This window comes from Pempheris klunzingeri, chromosome 10 (assembly GCF_042242105.1).
Source record: "Pempheris klunzingeri isolate RE-2024b chromosome 10, fPemKlu1.hap1, whole genome shotgun sequence".
NCBI classification, from domain to species: Eukaryota; Metazoa; Chordata; class Actinopteri; order Acropomatiformes; family Pempheridae; genus Pempheris; species Pempheris klunzingeri.
The window spans coordinates 20520279-20542426 of NC_092021.1; the positions used below are offsets into that span (position 1 = coordinate 20520279).

Below are 22148 nucleotides of genomic sequence, written 5' to 3' on the forward strand. Positions count from 1 at the left end.
CTTCACTTTATGTAAGGCTGTTTTTGTTTTGTCTTCATTTTTACCGCCATCACTTTACTCAACAACACATCCTTTACACCACTGATGCCTAACATTCATTATTTCATTACGAGTTGTTATGCTTAGTTTCTCTCATTTGTGGGTGGACTGTCATTTGTTGCAAATCCTAAATCAGGTTTTGAGTAATAATAATCTAATGATATAATATTATATAATAGTACTACAGTCACAGGAGGCATTTTTCTAACTTTTACTTAGAATACTTTATATTTTCCTGGTTATACTTTTACTTAAGTAACGGTTTCAGTGCTGAACTCTTCCTGTAACAGTATTTCCACAGAGTGGTACTACGACTTTTACTTAAGTAAAATATCCCAATACATCCTCCAGCACTGGTGAAAGGCAGAAGGTGTGAACTGAAACCTGACCTCTAACTGATGGTTTGGTTTGAATTTTATAAGGCTTCCAGGGCATTGAGAGAGATGTGACCTTGGTAACAAGACACTCATTCAGTGGCTTTGGTGGCATGAGGTTGCAGATTTAGGTTCGACTCTGGACAATGACGCAACCCTGTGTGGGCCAACAAGTCAGCTGTGGTAAAGTATTCAGTCTGAAATGTGTTAAAGTGAAATGTGTCACAGGCTTGACTTGCACCCTGTGACACATTTCAGTTTAACCATTTGTTGTGTAAACCAAAATCTTACATAACAAAAGGGACATACAAACCACTCGAAAAACCAACAGGTGTTTTCTTAATATGCTTTCAAATAAATTTAAAAAAAGCCAGAATAATACATTTCTCTGTGACACAAATAATAATGTTCTTTCAAATGAGGGAATATTTATTCAGATTCTGTACTTAAGTAAAAATACCAATGTGAAAGTACTAAGCTCTGTACTGAAAACCCAGTGAAAGTAAAAGTACAGAAGTATTACCAGCAAAATGTTCTTAAAGTATTAAAAGTATAAGTGGCCTTAATCTGCACACCGGAAGAGTTAATGAAGGTAAGTGATGTAAATTATTGGGTTATCTTGGTATAATAATGAATGAATGATGAATGTGCAAGAATGCAGGAAGTGGCTGGAATAAAGGGAAACGTATTCCCACTTCACTTCACTTCTTACATATTAGAGAAGTGAAATTTCCTTTCTCTGGTCAAGGCGAGGTCGCCATATCCTATAAATTGTCACTCTTTTTTCTTCCTTCTGTAGGAAGGATGTTAGACATTAGGTTTTCTGATGACAGCATGGGTTCAATAAAGGTAGCATATATTGCAAATGCTAACAAAACAACATGGAATGAAATTAAATAAAACTACAACTGCCATCAGGCTGCATGAACAATGAGGCACAAAGGACAACATCATGCTACAAAGATGCTACGTCATGCTTTGTATATGTTTTTAAAAACTAAAAAAATCTAATTAAGGTGTCTACCAAAAATTGGCCACCTAGATGTCTAGGTACAAATGACAGAGTACTTTATTTAGGTATTTATGTAGATGACAGCCTTTCTTTCAGAGTGCATATTAAGAACCTGAATAAATGGAGGGTTACACTTTTTTTTATCATTGAAATGCAGCCTGCCTTAATTTAGCAGTTAGAAAAACATTTGAAGGGGCTTTTCATGCTGGAGATGTCACAAGACAGAAACATTACAAGTAACACTATTAAAATACAAATATAAAGACACCTACATACGTGAAGGACACAATGCATTGTGGGCCATTGTTTAAGATGGGTCTTAGAAGTGGTTTTATGTGTTACTGCTGATGCCACTGTCAGCCTTCTGTTTAATTAATTCATTTAAATACTGTGGAGCAAGACCATGTAAAACCTTATACACAAAACAGGCATATTTGAAAATGTTAAAAGTTCTGAAATAGATTAGATATTTTTTAAATGTTACAATGGTGTTACAATGGTGACATTTTTTTTGGTCAAACGCTCTTATGGTTTTCTTGAAAAGTAGTACCAGGATTAATCATTAAGTTTTACTTATTTGGCACAGATATATTCAAGATTCAAGATTCAAAGTATTTATTGTCATATGTACATTAGGGAAACATGTTTCCATGCACAATGAAATTCTTTTATTGCTGTCTGCCATGAATGCCTAACAATTCGAGTATAAATAATAAAAAAAAAAGACAAAATAAATAAAAGGCAATAAGGGCAATTTAGAAGGAAATTTCAACTGTGCAAAATTAATAGTGCAAAAAAGTGTGCAATTACACATGTGCAACTATATAGTTTGACAACTAACAATATGGTTTGTGTTGTTTATGGGGGTCACTCCAGAATTGGAGGACAATTTAGGCATCAACACTTTTGAAAATTGTTATGTACTTATGAAAAACAGGTATTGAACCGTGGAGTAATTTGATTTGTCCAGCTCAGGCATCAACAGTACGCTTTTTAACGAGATGTTTTATTTGTTGTTTTCTATGTTTGCCGCAACCCTGTTACCAATACTTAGGTACCTGGAAAAACTATACTTTAACATACTGTTTAATAAATCCTTTACCATTAAGTAATAAAAAGGCACATAGACATTGAATAATCATTTGATTATGATATTAATTCAAGCAACTTTTTTGGTCTATCTTGCCAAACTTTTCAATAGTCACACATTATTATTATTATTATTATTTTTTACTCATTTCAGTGTTTATTTTCAAATATTTGCTCATATACAATTACATTTCAATTACAATCACATTACAGACATTTATGAACAAACTCATGCCAAAAAAGTATTTATAAGTAGTTATATTTGAGATGCAAGTTGGTCGACAAGATGGTGGGACAAGAGAGAAATGCCATTTTAGGGGTGCTCAAGAGCTATTTGTTAATGTTTTTATTCATATTTCTGAGCCACTGTATTTGAATTTTGACTTAGGACAAGTGTAATTAGTCCTAACACACAACAAGTGCACGTTTCAGTCTTTTATGCACGACTTATTTGAAAAGTCATGGGTGGGACAGCAAAGGTCCTCCAGTTCTTGAATGCCTCCCTCCAAAAAAAAGACAGATGATTATTTAAGTATGTAAATAAGCCACAGCTAACAACACACAATAACCTGTGTCTACTCTGCCCAGGTCTTACTGTGTGTGTGTGTGTGTGTGTGTGTGTGTGTGTGTGTGTGTGTGTGTGTGTGTGTGTGTGTGTGTGTGTGTGTGTGTGTGTGTGTGTGTGTGTGTAGCACTGGCAGGCTCAGGGCTGGGATTTCGGGTTAAATATTCAAAATGGCGGACGGAGGAGCAGCGAGTCAAGATGAGAGTTCAGGACCAGGTAATGATTACAGCATTTTACATATTCATACTCATATTCAAACTGTGATACTCACAATTTATGATGAACGAGGAAACAGACGAGACGCAGACTGAACATCAGATCCGGACGGTTTTCAGCGCTGTTTTAGTTTACACTCAGCTAGCCAACTGTAATTTGACAGAGGAGGAAACGAGCTATGCGACGGCAAATTACATGGAAACATGCCTCCCCCCTTTGTGTGATTAGACGGCCGTTCGCCGCTACATATTCATACCTCTGTCGACAAATACAATTTAGCATATTTTATTAGTAATCGCCGACGTGACTCTGGTTCATATATGTCATATTTGGATATTTCACTAACGCAGTTTGGTTGAAATGGGGATGCTAGCGCGCTAGCGTTAGCTTGCATGCTAACGCTTGGCTTTGTGTTGATGCACACACACACACACACTCACAGAGAGAGAGAGAGAGAGACACACACACACATACACATACACACACACACACACACACACATACACACACACAGTGGCGTGAAGGTTTTGAAAGAGGTTTGCATATTCATTTTGGACGAGCTGCACAGTGGCAGCGCTCGTTTCTTTCCAGGTGATGCTTTAGGGTGGTAAATCAAAATGTGGCGAACCTGGCTTTTGTTAAACACACACTCAGTCAGCTCGACGTGATTTTTTTATTTTTTTTATAGCAGGGCATTTTTTCCCCCTCAGCCTTTTGTGCTCGGCGCAGTGGAGCCATAGCAGCCTGTTGTGTTATTCATGCGGGCCTGCCTGAGCCAGAGTGCGGAGTTCAGCATAATCCACCAGCCGACCGGGGGGCTGGAGCTCGTCCTGCGCGGCACAATAACCGCACGTCAACACAACACTTCACCGCCATAGCTGCCGAGGAGGGCTCCTAAAATCTAGTCCGTGTGTCTGCATTTTACACGGCTGACTTCCGAGTAACTGGTCCAGCCCTACTGAAGCTAACTTTTGGTTAGCGGTCAGTTATAATTCAGCCAAAGAAACAAGCGGGACTGTAGCTGCTAGCTGGTGAAGGTGGTGTCAACAGTGTTGCGTTTAAGGTCCTTCTCTGGTCTGTGTTCAAGCGGTTAGAAACAGTCTGACTGAAGTTCTTCGACCACTTTTTTTTCTTGCAGTGGGAGTCGTCTGGTGTTGGTGTGGCTGTTAATCTAATTAGAATATTTCATTTATTCCTACAATTTTTCATCGCTTCTGACTGAACTGAACGGTTTTGCAAAGTAAGAGTAGTTTGTGTCGTGCTGCTCGTTGTTGCAGGAGTTTAGACCTGGTCTGTTCGTGCTGAATACAAAGATTGTACCTGTGCACCCCCCCCTCGGGCACAGGGAGGGGTAAAGAGGCCCACTTCCGGAAGGCCACAATAATAACAGGCAGGACATTCTTACTATTCACTCTGCAGGCTTCGTGACTGGGCAAGACACAGCTTGATGGCACCTTTTTTTTTTTTTATTACTCCTTGTAGTTAAGATTGGCACTTAGTTTGTTTTGAAAGAAGCAGTCTGTTGAAGTAACACTACCTTTGAGGGGCTTTCTTATCTCCCATCTTTACTTTTTCACTTTAGGGCTCTTATTGCGTCTACACGCTAGCCTAAAAAAAGCTGTGTTTACCATCTGAATACTTGTGTGAGAGGCAGGTGTACGTGTTTTCAAAAATAGATGTTATGGCTTCTTATAATTGTATGCTGAATTCTTTGCAGTTTTTTTGGGTTATACAGTTAAATGCTAAGAAAGACATACCTATCTTTGCAAGTCAAAACAGCATATTAAGTGGAGCTGCAGCTTCTTCATTCTCTTTGTTTAGTTTGAATAATGAAGTTCAGCTTTATATCTGGGCTCTGCTGTTGATAGATTATATTCTTTGGGATGCAGATGCACTAAATTCATACCTACCTTGCATCCATTGCTACGGACAATCACAGGGCAACTTTGCTCACAGTGCTGATAGTATCACATTACAGGCAATCCTGTGATATGTGATATACTGTAAGACAGTTATGCTACTAGATAATATCCTGTGTTTTAAGCCAAGCCAAGAAAAGGAGATTTTCATTTGTTAGCATTTTGTGAAATTATATCCACTGTCTGGAAAGAGGCTCACTTACTTAGAAAATATATAATTAACTTATTAAACTGGGCTACTTACAGAACAGATGAGAAATAATTCTGTCATCCTCACACTTAGGCTACTTTTCTCATTTAATTAGTTTTACAGTTCCACCCTCATTGCAGCCTTGTAGTTCCATCATGAATATTCATTGATGTAAACACAGTTGTTATGAATAATGCATCATTCGCAGTAATACATTCAGGACATGCCATCTCAAAGTACTGAGAAGGCCTCCATGAAGGCTCCAGTCAGACAAGCTTTTTCAGTGTGGAGGAAGAAAGTCATAACTAATCAGAGCTGTGTGGCGTGCTCAAAACGGATAGCTACTTCTTTCTGGTTATGTCTAGTGAAGTGAGCAATCCGCAACTAAACAATGCAAAACAAGAATCCCTTACTATGAATATAGCAAAGTGAAGCTATCTCTAAAAGTAGACTTTATTTAAGACAAATAACATATAAACCTATTAGCTTATATGCTAATTATTTGGAAGATGTACAGATATGGAAAACCTCTTTTTGGCACTATGTTATGGACAGGACATAAATGGAGGCTTTCAGGGAAAGTAGGCACAGAGGAGCTTATAGTTGGGGGATGACCTACAAGTTGCATTTAACAAGCAACAATTGCCATGTTGTCCTTGATGACTCTCATGTGCCTGCCATTATTAACATCACTAGTTAACATTTGGCAGGGCTCCATTAACGGTTTTAATGTTACAGTTTAAAGTTTAAACCAGCGCTGTGAACACAGAAGCATTTACAAGAAAATATTCCCTCCAATCAAATAATGTGCTCTGTTTATACAGAGGAGGCAAATGTGGGAGAGTTTTGCAGTAAACACTCAGGATCCCTGGTAAATTCTGAGCGAGATTGCAATAGTTTGCTGAGACTAGAGAGTGGAATACACAACACATGAATAACCAGCAGTTCATGCTAATATCGACTTCCTAGGTGGTGCATTTATTTATGTGTATTCATGCTCCTGCTCATCATTCAGTATTCCTATAGGCCACCCCTTAGAAACCTCACTTTTATTTGGTTAGTCAGTTGGTTAATGACGACCCAAGAGATACCACAGTAGTTAAGAGTGGTGTTGGCCATTACTGTTCATTAAATTACCCTGCTTCCTGCATTTTGTTGATTTGTGTGTTTGTATTATCTGTTGTGAGATTGTTTTGGCTTAATGTGCTAAGCTATTTTAAATTGTTTGGATATTCATGTTGATTCTACATTAAACCAGGAAGCTTTAGGTTATTTGGTTATTAATTCCCCTAAATTGAAAGATGATCTGTCGTGATCATTAGGGTTGGGTAGGTTTTTGGTTCTGCCGGTTTGGTGTACAAGTTTAAACTGGTATTATGCAGACCGGGCAGGCGGGCGTTTGTTGTTAGAAGACATACTGTCAAATTAAAAAGTAGCCGATGTCAGCAACCTGTTTCATGACTACATGACTAACATGATGTTATGTTTGTTTTGGTTAAATGGAGCCAGTAGTGTCTTAGCACTGATCTTTGTATTTAGTGTCTGTATTTAACGTCTACAGTCCAGTCCCGTAACAATGGACAATTTTACCAGATTAAACTAAACTAAACTAATAGACAAACTGGAGAGATGGAGCTCTGAACAAAGTTTTATCAGGTAAATTCCTGTATTATTACCCAACCGGACTTCAGACGCCGTGTGCACATGACAGATGCTAACATTAGCCCTGTTAGCCCCTGAGGCTAAAACAAAGACCAGCAACTCTCCCTTTCTTCACAACCTGCCGAATGCCTCCTGTGAACCTAACTCCTAGTTAGAAGTACATCTTTTTCTTTATTTTATGCTGATTTTAACTTTAGAAAAAGAAAGTGAGAAAGTTAAGTTGACTGATTCTTCAGTTGTCCTGATCGAGGTACCGCTAAATTAATTCATGGGCTCTCATTATGTTCCACTTGGGAGCCTGTGACTTGAGTGCAGCATTAGTGGTAAAATTTGGTTTTATCTGTCCGGTCCGGTCTAGGTGTAACATTGGACCAGTTTAAAAATGTGTACATCAGCCCGCACCTACAGACCATACATCCTGATCGTTCCAAAATCTGCCCAGTGCTCAGACTGGCCCTGATTTGGAAAAGTTAGATGACAATTTAAGATGAAGAATTTAGATAGTAAGACAGAATGTGGATGTGCTAATTAAGTTTTGCTCTGTCTCATGTTGAATCTCTCAGCTCACATTAACAGCTCTGCAGTATTCATCCAGGCTTCCCATATTACAGTGCTAATGAGATACCTATTTAAAATTCTCTTCGCAGGATATTTGTATAATGCATTGTTCCACAGCAGGGTTTTGCAAACCATTCAACCAAGTAGCTGTACATGTGTTGAAGTGCACGGGTGATAACTGCCAACTACCTTTGCATTCACTTCTCCTTTGTTCTCTCATTTGGTTGCATGATGTGCTTGTTGAAGAGGTCAAAAGGAACAGACCCCATTCAGATGTTTTTTTTACACTAGTGTGCCGTCTGTATAGATCCTACAGTGGCCACCTTGGTAAACAGTAGGTTTGAGTTAAACTAAACACTGAGTTGTTTGAAGATATCAACAGTGGAGAGTGGTATGGATTATAGTGCAGTGTTCATTTACTGTTTAAGGTAATGCTTTTCAAAGAGGAATACTTCTGCAGAACTGGAGAATGATCCAGTTACAGCTTCTCAAATGTGTGCCCTCCTTCTCAGATATCATAGTAAAGTGAATATCTTTGACTTTGTTCAGACTGCAGGCAAATCAGATCTTAAAGACAGACCGTCTGCACTGTTGAAAGTGATCCGATCGGATTTGTGTGTCCAGACATCAGCAGCCCATCTGCCTGAGTTGTTGTCGTAACAACGTAGGTCTTAGTAACTATGTACGCTGATATTTCGGTGGGTTTTCGAGAAATGCTGATCCATCATCTCGACTTCGAAACAATCGTTCAGCCAATGGCAGTGCTAGTGTGTTGTCGTCCATATTGCTCTGTTAGCAGCAGCATGGATCCCGCTCAGCCATTCTGATACACGTCCGACATTTTTTAATTTACGTAGTCGTCATGTGTGGCGTTGTGAGCAATGGTAAAGACACTTAAAATCCAGTTTGAGCTGCCAGAGCGCCTGTACTGAGACGCATCTGTAAAAATCGTCTGATAGAAAAGAAAAAAAAATCGATAGTCTGAACAATGCCTTTGGATTTTGGACCTTTGATCAAACAGAATAAGGTATTTGGAGAAGCTCTAATCCACATATTTGTGTTTAGATAGGAGAGGTAAACATGTAAACAGGATTACAGGTTGGTGTGTGGCTGATCTTAAATTGATTTGGTTTGATGAATAACATCCTATTCATAATCGGTTAAAACGAACACATTTGGAACACGATGAGTTGTGTTGATGAAGGTACACTTGAACCCATGAATGAAGCAAAACCACTGGTTTAGATTGTCTGTTTCAGAGTTTGCAAAAAGTTTGATTTTACCTGTCACCTTTTCAAAGTTTGGTAAAACTTGGTAACTTGGTAACCCTGACCCTTATATTATATACTATAAGTATATTATACTTATATATTATATATATTATATACCCTCATATTAGTTTGTTGTCCCCATAGACTGTATAAAAGAAGTACTGTGGGTATAAAGGAATTTTGTAAACTTGGAGATTTTTGGTTTTGATACCTTGAAAATGCTTGAAACATGCCTGAAAAGCTGTACGAACTTGTCATGAAAGCACTCTGCTGTTTACAAACAGCCACTAACATTGCTGCGTGATTTGAAGATTTCATGTCTTCATGCTACTGACAGTAGGTCTGTTGGTTTTTCAGTATGCGCTGTGTTGATGCCACCGTGCCCTCTTGGCACTGTGTCATTTGGTCAACTAGTATGTAAATGCCATTCGTCAGGCAGCGGGATAAGTAAAGAAGATGATTAGAGTATTAGCCAGGAGCAGTTGTTGTGGACTTAGTTGGTAAGCCCCTTCCCCTCTCGACCACAATACACCCATGCATTCCTGTCCAGTCACTCTGATTCTCTGGACACCTGTGCAGCACCACAGCAGGGCTGCTGCCCCGCTGTATTAACTCTTAGAGCATTGCTGGAAATGATTTTAAAAGGGCTCTAAAATGAAATACTAATGGAATGTAAAGCTAATCTAAATATGCTAATCCCCAAACACTTCATAAACATAGACAGCAACAGCCCGCCACCCACTCTCTGTAGTCGCTCGCTGTGGAATGCTTTAGCCACAGGGGGTCTAGCGGTAATGACAGGCTTGTGGCGGATTAATGTGGAGTTATTTATTTCCGATTGAACGAGTCCCCCTCCCACTCATACACCAGAACCACCCCCCCTCCTCCTTTTTGAGCTGTTAGGCCGAGTCTCCATGCCTCCTGGAGATACTCCGAACGAGCAGTCTTAGACGTTCTATTAATGCAGTCCGCCTTGCTAACATGCCCAGACCACCGCCGACAGGCCTCACACTGCATTCTGGGATATCTTCAGCCCTTTACCTGCTCTTAGCTAATTAGTTTTTAGCCGTGCGCTCGCACAATAATTGGTCTTGTGCTGCTGCCTCCCCTCCCTCTACTGCGCCAAGTGCTAGTTTGGGCACTTTTTTTCCTTCTCTGTGTCGTCCTTATTCCCCTGTTTTTTATCGTCCTCCAAAAGCCATCCAATTAATATGCTAATGAGCTGATAAATATTTATAGGGGTTTAAATTATGCAGAAAGCTTTCAGAGCCCGGTGTGAAATGCGTTGCTCGCAGGACTTCAAAGCCTTGCATTGCTAACGAGGCAGGGGCAGATTTGCATACGGCTTTAATCAGCTGAATACTGATTATGCTTCATTATAGAGTTGGAGGGAGGGGAGCAGAGTTGGAGGAGGCCGCCAGCTGCACTTGTCGCTTGTTTCATTCCAGCAAGAGAGGGAGAGGTTGAACTTTTTCAGAAGTACAGACAATCTTGGCACACGAGAGAGAAAGAGGGGGAGGGAGGAAGGGAGAGCGAGTGCAAAGTAGGCACAGAGAGAGAGGGGCAGAGCTATAAGAAATGAAAAGAGTGCAGAGAGAGAGTGAAGGAGAGCTGTTTGCCTAAACCTTGTTGGCTTTCCCAGTGTGCGTATCCCAGTATTGCTCAGTGAACCGTGCGGTGGACAGTGCCACTGTGTCTGTGTGTAGCTCTGGTTGTATTGAACTCTACTCACTGCTGACCGGTGGAGAGTGAAGAGAGGGAGGAGTGGGAGGAGGAACAGAGTGCCGGACACCCTGTTGGAGGGTTTGCCCGGCAGAGGCAATTTTCCATGATAGGCTCTGCAACCATGCTGGAAAACACAGGTGGAGCAAGAGCGGGTGAGTTTTTTTTGATGAGGGCTGTGATGGCGATCAGCTGGGTTTTGTTGTTGTTTGATGTCCTTGTGTGAAAAAGGAAAAGTGAATCTGGCACACATTGCACTCAAGTGTTAAAGAGTTTATTGCATTAATGTGACGTAATGTAATCAGTTATTATGCCAATCTCTCTTACAGCCAGTGACCGTAATCGTGCTTGATTTGCATTGGTGATTAATTCTGCTGGGTAATGCTGTTCTCGTCTGCAGAATGGTGAATGTGACTGAGACGTTACTGCAGAATAGGAAAATAGGAATATCATGTAATAATGGGATATACTCAAATCAGGTTTGTTATGTTTTCCCAGCAGTGTGTCTCAGTTTGTCTTACTGTCTGTTCCTGTCTGTCTCTTCCAGATGCTAAAGTGAATAATCAGTCAGAAACTACTAAATGTGCAATGGAAAGTGGTAACGGGAACACCGGTGAGTGACCTCTATCTTTTTTTAAAAATGTTATTCTGCTTCTGGGCTGAAACCGGCATGTGATGAGTTTGACCTCCTCATTCAACAGGTTTCAAATTCATATCCAAAATGAACATTTTTGTGGCAGATATCAGAAAAAAAGCTCACAATTGTCCACTTTTGTGTTACTGACTCAATTAAAAAAAAAAATACATGGCAGCTTTCCAAAATCCTTGTGAGCAGTCCTCTTTGTCAAATGAAGTGTTTGCCTCACAGAGCAGTTTCCCTCACTTGTGCTTATTGAATATTGCAGTAATTTGCTCTGTGTCAGTGCTTCAGTGATTCTCTGATACGAATTATCGAACTCAGAGTGAACATTGTAGAATCGGTGCTCGACTTTATATTCCTATTGTGTGATGATGAATTAGGCATATATTAATGTATGTTCCCAGTTCTCCCTGTAGGCCCATACTGCTGTTATTTAATTCTGTGATGATTCACCAGCCTGCACTTGAACAGATTTATGCAGCTGTGTAATGACTTCGTCTCACCATCACAGCTACATACGCTGTCACTCTTATAAACATGTTTTTAGCCCGTTTTCCTTGCACTTGGGGGGCAGTTTGCCATCCTTAAATGTGCCTCTACAGGTTCAAGTGTAGTGTTCCTCATTTTTGTATTGAACCTGTAAATGTGTAGACTATGTTGCCAGTGAAACCACAATAAAAATCCTCTTTAAACTCTGTCGACAGCATGTTTCATGAACTGTATTTCTGTCCACAGGAATCCAAATCAATGGATTCGACTTTCAGAGACAGACGGTGCCAACCACAAGTGCAATCACTAATGCACATGCACAAGCCCTCCTTCAACAGGTAACACACAATGCACATTATCAAGTAACTTTTTATTTATCCCGTTTTTGTGGAAGGATTTTTTTTTTTAATCAGATAGTTCTTTGGTATAGCGAAACAGCTTTATTGTAGTTTTACAATGAAATAAGGTATGAAGTTTGAACAGAGGTATGCTCATCTGCATTCAAACATGCGCAAGCAGAAAGAGTTCATTTAAATGAGCCAGGCTCTCCTTGTGTCGCCTGGCAACAAGGCAGATTAATCAAACCCTGTATGCTAATTAGCTGCTCTGCGGTTGCTCGGAAACAGATGGCCGAGAATATGCAAATCTATGCAGAATTTACATGCACTGCATAACAGTTATTTTAATTAGCATCTCAACTCTCCCCTCCCTTCCCATTCACTTTCCTTGTCTCTGAAGGCTGCAGCACATTTTAAATATATACCCACTTCTCACTTCCCTTTTAATTCAAATACCTCTCCCTGCTCAAGGACTAAAGACTGACTGTCAGCAAGCTGCTCAGGTAGCAGAGATTTGATGTTTTGCTGTATTTTTAGTTTTATTCTTATTTATTAACCCAATTTGCGCTCAGTTGACGCATTTAAGGTCTTATTTTTATATATATTTTATATATATTATTTAATATATATATTATGTATCATATATTATTAATAAGGACTGTGCCATGAAATTAGGAGACTTATCTGACCAGGCGTACCTTATACTGTGAACATGCTCAGTTATGCTTGTAGGAAGATTTCCTCTAAGCCCCCCTCTTTGCTTCACCTCCACTAGTCTAAGTCGGAAGACTCGAGTGCTCTTCCGACCTCCGTCCAGCAGAGCGTATTGCCTCAAACCCAGCTAATGTTGGCCGGGGGACAGATTGCTGGAGTAAGTGGCCTGTTGCCTCATTGCTTTGAGTTAAAACCTAGTCGTAGCCATGCACCTGGGGTGACACCTCAACATGATCAACCTCGGCTGAAAAACTGGGTGATGAAATGATTGCTTGCCCTGATTTTGTGGCTAAGGCTGGTGTCTCCTCTGCCTGTTCATCCCAGTGATTCTTAGGCTATGTCCAAATCCTTCCATAACAGAAAATGGACGGATCTGTTTGGACATAGCCTTGATGTGTCTGTGCGCTCATGGTCAGACCAACCACACGGCGTATTTCATATCCATCTATGTTCCCCTCCGACGCCATACTGTAGTTAAGAAGACTGGCCGAGTTGACTGTGGCTGCTGTTGTGCTGTGTGGGAGTGAATGTTTACTGTGCATGTGGATTTGAGTTTGAACATGACATTGACATGCTCATTTGCACTTGTGCCTGGCTCAACTGCATGAGTCCTCTGTCCATTTGCCTGTCTGGGCTCAAACTGGTGTTGCCATGATAGTGAAATTTTCAATACTACTTCGATACCTTTATGAAAAGTTACATTCAATAGAAAATTTTAGATGAACAGTCACTACTTTAATGTATTCAGTACAATGGTGTTTCCACTTCATCTGTAAGGATGTGTTCATTCAAAGCAGAATGATAAAATAAAGGAGAAATCAGAATAAACAGTTGAGTTCATGACAGTAAACTGGCAAAGCAGCCATTTAACCAACAGTTGGCTACAGCATCAAACGATGCAGTCCACCTGTTGACAAAATATCTAGCAAGGCAGGAATGAATACAGTGTTCATCTTACTGCACTTAATGAAGACAGATTCCTCGCCAACATGTCAATGCTACCGTGCAAAATGTGTCACAGATCCTTTATGCAACACACGTTTTTTTAATAGTTGATGTAATGTTAGATATTAAACTTTCCATTGGTATCGAAGCCAAACCTCAAGTATCCTGACAACACTATTTCATTAAGTTTCTGTGATGTAACATAAAACTGATTTGCCAGAATGCTGCTCACTGTGTCTGTTTTTGTTTCCCCCCCCTCTCTCTCTCTCTCTCTCTCTCCCCCCCCCTCTCTGACCTCCTGTCACTACTCTTGGCTCTTTAAGTTGACCCTGACCCCAGCGCAGCAGCAGCTGTTGATCCAGCAGGCCCAAGCTCAGCTCCTGGCTGCAGCCGTGCAGCACTCAGCCTGCCAGCAGAACAGCACCACTGGGGCCAGCATCTCAGCCTCTGCAGCCACACCCATCACCCAGCTGCCCCTGTCACAGCCCATCCAGATCGCTCCTGTAAGATACCTTCACTCATGAATAATTTCCCCAGTTGGTTTCCAAAGTAATACAGGACTTATAGTATGTCATTTCAACTCGATTGGGAAAATCCAGGTTTTCATTCTGTAAACCTACATTGAAACACTTTAGACCTCCCTTTATAAATGTCAAATATGATTTGTGATTGATATGATTTTTATTATTGTGAAAATGATTTGTGCTGAAGCAAATAAGCTTCTTTAAGTTAACTTTTTTTTGTATAAAACTGCATCTATGAACATACTCTATCGTATTTGAATAGTTGTTCCAAGTAGAATACAAGTAGATAAGGAGTCTGTAGTATATAAGCATATAACTGATTATTTTTTTACCACTTGAATCAGCTGCTGACTGTCTTTCTGGAGGCAAATGAGGCAGCTGTTCACGAACTGAAATGTGGATAATATGGGGATGTAATTAATAACTCATATTTGTTTTCAGACTAGACAAAAAATAACAGCGCAGACTGTCTGTGCTAGTGGCTTTGGCCAGGAGAATTGTTTTATGTCCATGACAGCAGAGTACCTGAGGACTGTTTTTAATGAAACAACTCCCAAACGTAAATAGAAATACAGCGGCTTTTAATGTTCCTCCAAATAACTCAAAATCAACATTGTTTGGTATATATTATATTTACTGGCTCGCTTGATATACCTCATTTATCAGAATTAAAATGATCAGGAAGACAATATTTTAATTCAAGGTGTAGTCTGACAAAAAGCAAAACTAGTACGTATGTTTTCCAAAGTCAGTTGTAATGGTGCTGCAGCAAACCTTAGGATATGCAAATTCATAATCACAGCACTTTAGAGATGTCATTTAGTCTGGTGTATGTTAGAAATGGCAGTTTTTTCCTAAATTCTTTTGTCTCACAGCAGCTTCAGCAGCAGAATCTAAGTCTGCCACAGTTTGTTCTGGTACAGCCCGGCCATCCAATCGCCACTTCTCTGCAGCCCACTCAGTTCATCATCTCACAGACACCGCAGGCCCAACAGAGTAAGTAAAACGCTTCCAGTGTTTGATTTGCAGGTAGAAGAAAGAAAAGAGATGTAATGCCAAGTATTTGGTTGTTTTAGAAGCATTATTTTTTATCTTAAATCCTGCCATTCACTCTGTAGGCATTTTGCAAGCCCAGAGTCTTCTAACTCAACTACCTCAAAGCCAAGCTAACCTCCTGCCGACTCAACCAAGCATCACCCTTGCAACTCAGGTTGGTAAAGATGCAAACAATTCTTCTGACTTTGAAAAGGCTTTGATTGTATCACAAAGCCAACATTTATATATTAGCTTCATGCATTTTATATTTCTCTACTCTTCTCAACCTCAATCGTATTTTATATTTTGCTGTTTCTCGGCAGCCTGCAACTCCAACCCGCACAACAGCATCCACACCTATTCAGTCCCTGCCCCACAATCAGATACCACCCAAACGGTTGGATACCCCCACTCTGGAGGAGCCCAGTGATCTGGAGGAACTGGAACAGTTTGCCAAGACCTTCAAACAGAGGCGTATAAAACTGGGCTTCACTCAGGTGTGTGTAAGACTGAAAAGATCAGCACAGATTGATTGATCCTCACAGGCTCAGTGATCGTTAGATTTGCATTTCCATGTTTGTTTGTTTTTGGCAAATGAACATCTATGGATATTCTCCCACTCAAATTCATAGTGCATATATCAATAATTAACTCGTAGGTGAGTCTTTGCTGTGGGTAAAGGATGGTAATGCTGATCCTTACATTTTTCATGTCTTCCTCTCCGTCTCCCTCCTCTTACCAGGGGGATGTTGGCCTGGCCATGGGGAAACTGTACGGAAACGACTTCAGCCAAACTACCATCTCTCGCTTTGAGGCCTTGAATCTGAGCTTTAAGAACATGTGCAAACTCAAGCCATTGCTGGAGAAGTGGCTCAATGATGCAGGTTTGTCCCTGAACCCATGGAAATGAGCAATCAAGAAGCACATGACATGAGGGGCGAACACTTAAATCACTCTGCACATCTGCTCTTTGTCTCCCTCACATCTATATTGGTGTCATGTAATGGGCAGGGTGGGCTAATGTATCTTTACAGTGCCTTGTCTTTACCTCCCTTCCCTTCCTTTTTCGGTGCTGTTTGTGCAGAGAACCTGACGTCTGACCAGGCCCTGTCCAGCCCTAGTGCCCTGGGCTCCCCGGGCATGGGCATAGAGGGGATCAACCGCAGACGAAAGAAGAGGACCAGTATTGAGACCAACATCCGAGTGGCCTTAGAAAAGAGCTTTCTGGAGGTGAGAAACTCGGCATATTCTTGAAGTTAATAAAATGTATCTAAGAGGGGAAATTCAGCTTTTGCTTATCAGTAAATTAAAATGATCATGTTTTAACCCTATAATAGACCAAGACAGTAGTCTCCTCAGTGCTGACAGGGAATCCCTGGCTTTTTTGCCCTCTTCAAGCAGAACCAAAAACCTACCTCTGAAGAGATCACCATGATCGCTGACCAGCTCAACATGGAGAAGGAGGTGATTCGGGTCTGGTTTTGCAATCGCCGGCAGAAAGAGAAGAGGATTAACCCCCCTAGTAGTGGCAACAGTGGAGGAGGCAGCACCCCCATCAAAACCATCTTTACCCCCAGCAGCCCTTTGGTAAGGATGGACACACTCACGCCGAACTGATGAGGATTGTTTTCTAGATGCAGAGATGCTTTCTGTCCCTGTCTCGTTCCACTTCTTTTTGGATGTTCCCCATGACATATGGATATAGTTATTTGTTCTCTGGAATTGGCCACAATGCCAAAAGGTCCATTGTATGTATTTATTGCTTATTCAGTCTTCCCTCTCATTCTCTTGCCCAGGTGGCCAGCACAGCAAGCCTTGTGAGCAGTCCAACTATTAACACACCCACCACTCTGACTGTAAACACAATGATGCCTCTCACTAGCACCAGCGTCTCGGGTATGCCTTTCACAGGTATGTATAGCCGCTTTTTCCACCACCATGGTACAGGCTCGACTCAACCTGCTTTGACTGGTTTTCATCAATAAAAGTTGTGGATTGTACCCGGTACTGAAAACACTGCAGACCAGTGATCGGTCAGAAAAAGTCATGTGACATCCTTCACAAACGCACACATTTTTAATAACTGAACTTCTGTCAACAGTGATCACTTTTTTTTATTCACTCAACCCAGAGTTTAAAAACGGCAGCCCGCAAAACCAATCAATTGACGAGGTGTAGATGTGCCAAGAACACAATCCCTCGACTATAAAGAGTAGTGTAGCTTCTTTTAAGGAATAAGGCAGTGTGTGTAGAGAATGCTTGGATGAATGAATGAGAGAGAGTGAATTCAGGCACCACAGAGGGAAAAGTTAGCAGTTAAGACCAGCACAGACTTCCACCTACATTGAGGGGTTACTATATGCAGTGAAAAACCAGGAACTTGGAGTGGAGCTGAGCCAAGTCGTACCATGAATTTAAAACATGGCATGTGTGTGTGCTTGACGTGTGCGTTTGCCTTAATGAAAGTGTATCTTATCACATGTAATAATAATAATAACATAATGTAATTTAACATTATCTTATGTTATTTCCCCACCCTCCCTCAAAGGCACGACAGTTGGAGCCACAAACACAGCATCCGTTATCTCCACTGCACCTATGGTTACTACAGCAACCAGCTCTCCGTCTCTAAGCCCGTCACCAACGACTATTCAGTCCACGACGGAGAGCAAGGCTGGCACTCAGTTGCAAACCGTCGTCACCCAGGCTCCGACCTCCATAGCCACCACTATGGGTCAGGTGATGGTGGCGGCACCGGGGTTGTCTGCGGCACTGCAGGGTGCTGCCCAGTTACCAACCACTGCCAGCTTTGCTGCTATGGCTGCTGCTGCTGCAGGGCTCAACCCAGGACTGATGGCCTCATCCCAGTTCACTCCAGGGTTCGTATTGGTCATGTTCAAAAAAGGCCCCTGATTACCCTACAGTGGGATATCTCTCAATGGTGTCCTCTCTAGTGATCTAAATGACCTTGTCTTTGCCTGTGTGTCTAGGGGAGCCCTGCTCAGTCTGACTCCTGGTGGCCTTGGCAGTGCACTCAGTCCTGCCCTCATGAGTAACAGCACCTTGGCTACCATCCAAGGTGCGTACCGACGACAATATATGAAATATAGTGTGAATATTTTTTTAATCAGAGACAATACAGAAGACATACAACACATACCCAGTTTTATAGATAGTGGCTTGTTTTGGAGCGAGGGTTTCCAACCTCTTTGACTTTGTGGCCATTTTTTTGGTTTTTGTATTGATGGCTGCATTGCAAATCGCTGAATGGGATTTGGGTGGTCTGTCTTTATGGAGACAGAAAAGAGAGCCTGTGGGCAAGCATAAAAACAACTGAACTAGAAGCCAAAACAAACATTGTTTGCTCTGCAGGGCATGTCATAATGGTTACTTACTAAATCTAGTAAAATATTGTGTTCTCTCACAGATTGAATGTACTGCTGAATGCTGAAAGGTGTGGTGATGACTGACTGGTCAGGCCACAAACTGATGACCTACTTTAATTTAAAATCAGTGTAGTTGTTGGTAGCTTGTCAGGGACTGATGAGGAAAAATGGGTTTGGGAAACCTTCTCTATGGAGGACCAAACCTGACTCATTAGGAAACAGATGAATCATTAAAATAGAATAAAAGAAACAGAGTTTTTTAATGAACAACAACAGCATACTGTTTCTATAACATGCATGAAGAAAATGATTGGAAAGATGATGGGTTTATCTTGATAACCCAGTTTTTCTATAATGAAAGTAAGAATTTAATGAGGCCGCAGTGCATTTGCATATTAACAGCAAAATAATTCAGACCACACCCCCAAGGTTAATCCTGCTGAGAGAAAATTACTTCTGTGAATAGAAAATTAATCCTGTGGAGCGATAATACATTTTAAGGATGAAAAAACAAATCCTGTAGAAAGAGTTGTCCTGCAGTGATGATAAAGTGTCAGGTTTTTATTTAAAATCAATAGAATGATTTTGAGTCATTTACCTTTTGCCTCATAAGTCAGGTGTGGTCCTCCATACATGGAAACTGATCCCACTGGCCACCACCTTCTATCCTCGCTCTCTGTCTGATTAAACACTCCGATCTTCCCCACAGCTCTGGCATCGAGCGGCACGATCCCCATCACTTCTCTGGACGGCGGGAATCTGCTGTTCGCCAACACCTCCGGTAACACGCCCAACCTGGTGACCACGCCGCTCTTCCTGAACCCCCAGAACCTGTCGCTGCTCACCAGCAACCCCGTGAGCCTGGTGTCAGCTGGGGCCGGGGGGCTGCAGGTCACCACCGACACTCATCAAGCCACCACGGCCGCCGTGCCTGTGCAAGCCTCGACCATTACCACTGCCTCCAAGGCTCAGTGAAGCCAGTCAGACTGCATCCCGAATTAACGCCCTATTTCTTATGTCGTGCACTACTCCTATCACACTATGTAGGGGATAGGGAGGCCGTTTGATATAGGCTCTGCGCTTCACTAACCACCCTACATTCTTTCCATGTTTCTATCATTATTTAATCCTTTTGCTGCCACCAAAAAGAAACCCTCAAGTGAGGTTGGGGTTCACTTTTTGTTTTTTAGTTTGTTTCCTGTCTTTTCCTTTATGATTCTTGGATGTTTTTTTTTCCACAAACAGTAGCCAGATGGACACTGTTGTCGGCCTGCCGCTCCTCATGAACCTTGACAAGTGTCCAGGAAGAAAAACGTCCTTGGCACCATCAAACTGTTTGCATTTTGTACATATACACACACAAACACAAACACAAACACACACATACACACACACACACACACACACACACACTATATATATATATGTATATATATATATATATATACATATATATATATATATATATATATATATATCCTCCTATTTCCAGGTCAGAATTTTCTCTGAAATACTTCTAACCAAAAACTTTAGGATTTTGATCTTTTAACATTCAACTAAACTGATTTACTACTAATTTCAGAATATTCATCATCACTAATGGGGATTTGTGTGTCACCCCACCTTTAATTATCTCTCTTGGATTTTTTGGACAGGCCTTGACATATATCATATCAAAGTTATATTGTAGAGACTTTTTTTCTTTATCTTTGCTGTCTATATTTTTTGACATTTTCAGAACTTTTTAAGTCTAATATTAAGTTAAGATTTAACTATCAATTTTTAATCGTGGTTATAAGGCTTTAAAACAAGTAATAAGTGGCCGATATAAAGGTTATCATTGCTTTAAGGGTCAGAGGGACCAGATGTGTCTCTCTGAGTCTCTCTTTCTGGAAACACTGAGTTTTACATTTTGCTGCCGTGGCAAAGGAGCCATTGAGCTTTTGTAAAATGATGGTCTACGTGCAGATCATAGACACTGATAGAAAATGACTGAAAGCATTACGTTGAGAGCTTTAAAAAGAGCTGCAGACATGTAGTCCCATGTCCGAATAATTTTGTTTTGGATGGTGGTCCATTGGAAAACTGTATATTATGTTTGGATTCAGAGGTAGAAAATAGAAGTCTGCATGTGTTTTCTACGGCTCAGGCAGATGCTGAGAGTTCAGTAACTGCGTGATCCACGAGGCTCCGCGGCTGATTGGTCTGTTTTAGGGAGGACTAGTCAGGGGGCACGGCCATCATAGCAGATGTACGGTGGCGCTGGCTAGATGGGGTTATTGTATTGTGTTTTTGTTTTATTTTTATTTTTAATAGTAGTACCGTCGTATCTACTTGTGCACAGTATCTGTACCAAAAAACTGGATTGATGAGCTGCAGTCTGCCTGTTTTGGGAGGAATGAAATTCTGTCTTTTTGTTTTTTTGTCTGCAGTCATTTGACTGGCTTACGTACTTTAAGATATACCAAAAATATTTGTTAAATTGCTGTGTGTAGTCGGTGTAGCTTAGTCTAGTCAATATATTTATGAGTACAGAATCTCTCTTCATTGTCAACAGAATATAGAAATGCAATATTTTGATGATCATTTTCCAAAGATGACCTTTTCTTTTAATTTGACCAAGTGTCTCATAGCTCAACTTCTTAATTGGCAGCACAACTAACCAAAAGGAGAGGGACTGGTGGGTTGGGGCATGAGAAAGTAGTTTCCTTTTACTTTTTTTAAAATTTTCTTTTCTTTTTCTAATCAGCGGGGCCTCGCCCCTCACACCGAATCCTGGTTTTCTTTGAGCCATTTAATGGCTTGTTTTTCTTTGCATCTGTTTTGGCCATTTTGGTAGCAGTTTTGGACTTTTCTGAAACGTTATGGAAAGGTCCTGTTTTTTGGTTTTGTACTAATATTCAGCCATAAAACAACAGCTTGAACCAAAGTGGTTTTCCTCAATAGTTGCTGTGCCTGTCCGAGCACACAAGTTGCTGTTCACATGATCTCTACTCTCCACACTGCTGACAAATTATTTTCCTCTTCTTCCACCTTCGGTCAATACCCGATGTTCCTGATTTGGTGCTGCTGGATAAGAATCACAGAAACTTAGCTTTAACAACGTGCTGCTGAAACTCCAGGCGGAGTTGAGCTGTTGAGAGGCCTGCATGCTTTGCTATAGCTTTACGACTACATCCTGTGAAAAATCAGGTTTTGTGGTTTAGACCCTCCCGTCTGGAGGGCTCACCTATGTAAATGCATAGATCTGATCACCAAACAACGTACTACACCTCCTCAGCGCCGCCATTTCGAACCAGCATGTTCTGAAACAATAAGCTGCTCCCTAAATCTGTCTGTGGACTAGTTTTAAAACCTGCCAAATTGTCTTACCCAGCAGAAGGTTGGGCTAAGTACTGCTATGTGCTACACGTTCAACTAAATCCCACTTAGAGGTAGCATTGTTCAGCTGCTTCCAGAT

At 41.0% G+C, this 22148-nt stretch overlaps 1 protein-coding gene across 4 annotated transcripts; it reads left to right on the forward strand.

The window, feature by feature from the left end:
• The first annotated feature begins 3249 nt into the window (after positions 1–3249).
• pou2f1b (POU class 2 homeobox 1b) lies at positions 3250–20071 on the forward strand. Of its 4 annotated transcripts, none has more exons than XM_070837993.1 (14): positions 3250–3295; positions 11165–11230; positions 11993–12084; positions 14067–14246; positions 15143–15263; positions 15386–15477; positions 15626–15799; positions 16045–16186; positions 16387–16532; positions 16701–16889; positions 17099–17213; positions 17851–18181; positions 18293–18381; positions 19398–20071. In XM_070837993.1, the coding sequence occupies exons 1-14, from the start codon at positions 3250–3252 to the stop codon at positions 19661–19663; spliced, it is 2049 nt and encodes a 682-aa protein (XP_070694094.1). In that variant the 3' UTR covers positions 19664–20071. The 4 variants fall into 4 exon arrangements, with proteins under 4 accessions (XP_070694094.1, XP_070694095.1, XP_070694096.1 ...); XM_070837994.1 differs by having other exon boundaries at positions 16704–16889; XM_070837995.1 differs by having other exon boundaries at positions 15146–15263.
• Positions 20072–22148: the final 2077 nt, after the last annotated feature.

Coding starts and splice junctions, on each gene's coding strand:
- pou2f1b (XM_070837993.1), top strand. CDS start 3,250: ATGGCGGACGGAGGAGCAGCGAGTCAAGATGAGAGTTCAGGACCAG. Junction 15,800..16,044: donor TAAAACTGGGCTTCACTCAG/GTGTGTGTAAGA, acceptor TCCTCTTACCAG/GGGGATGTTGGCCTGGCCAT. Junction 18,182..18,292: donor TCATCCCAGTTCACTCCAGG/GTTCGTATTGGT, acceptor CTGTGTGTCTAG/GGGAGCCCTGCTCAGTCTGA.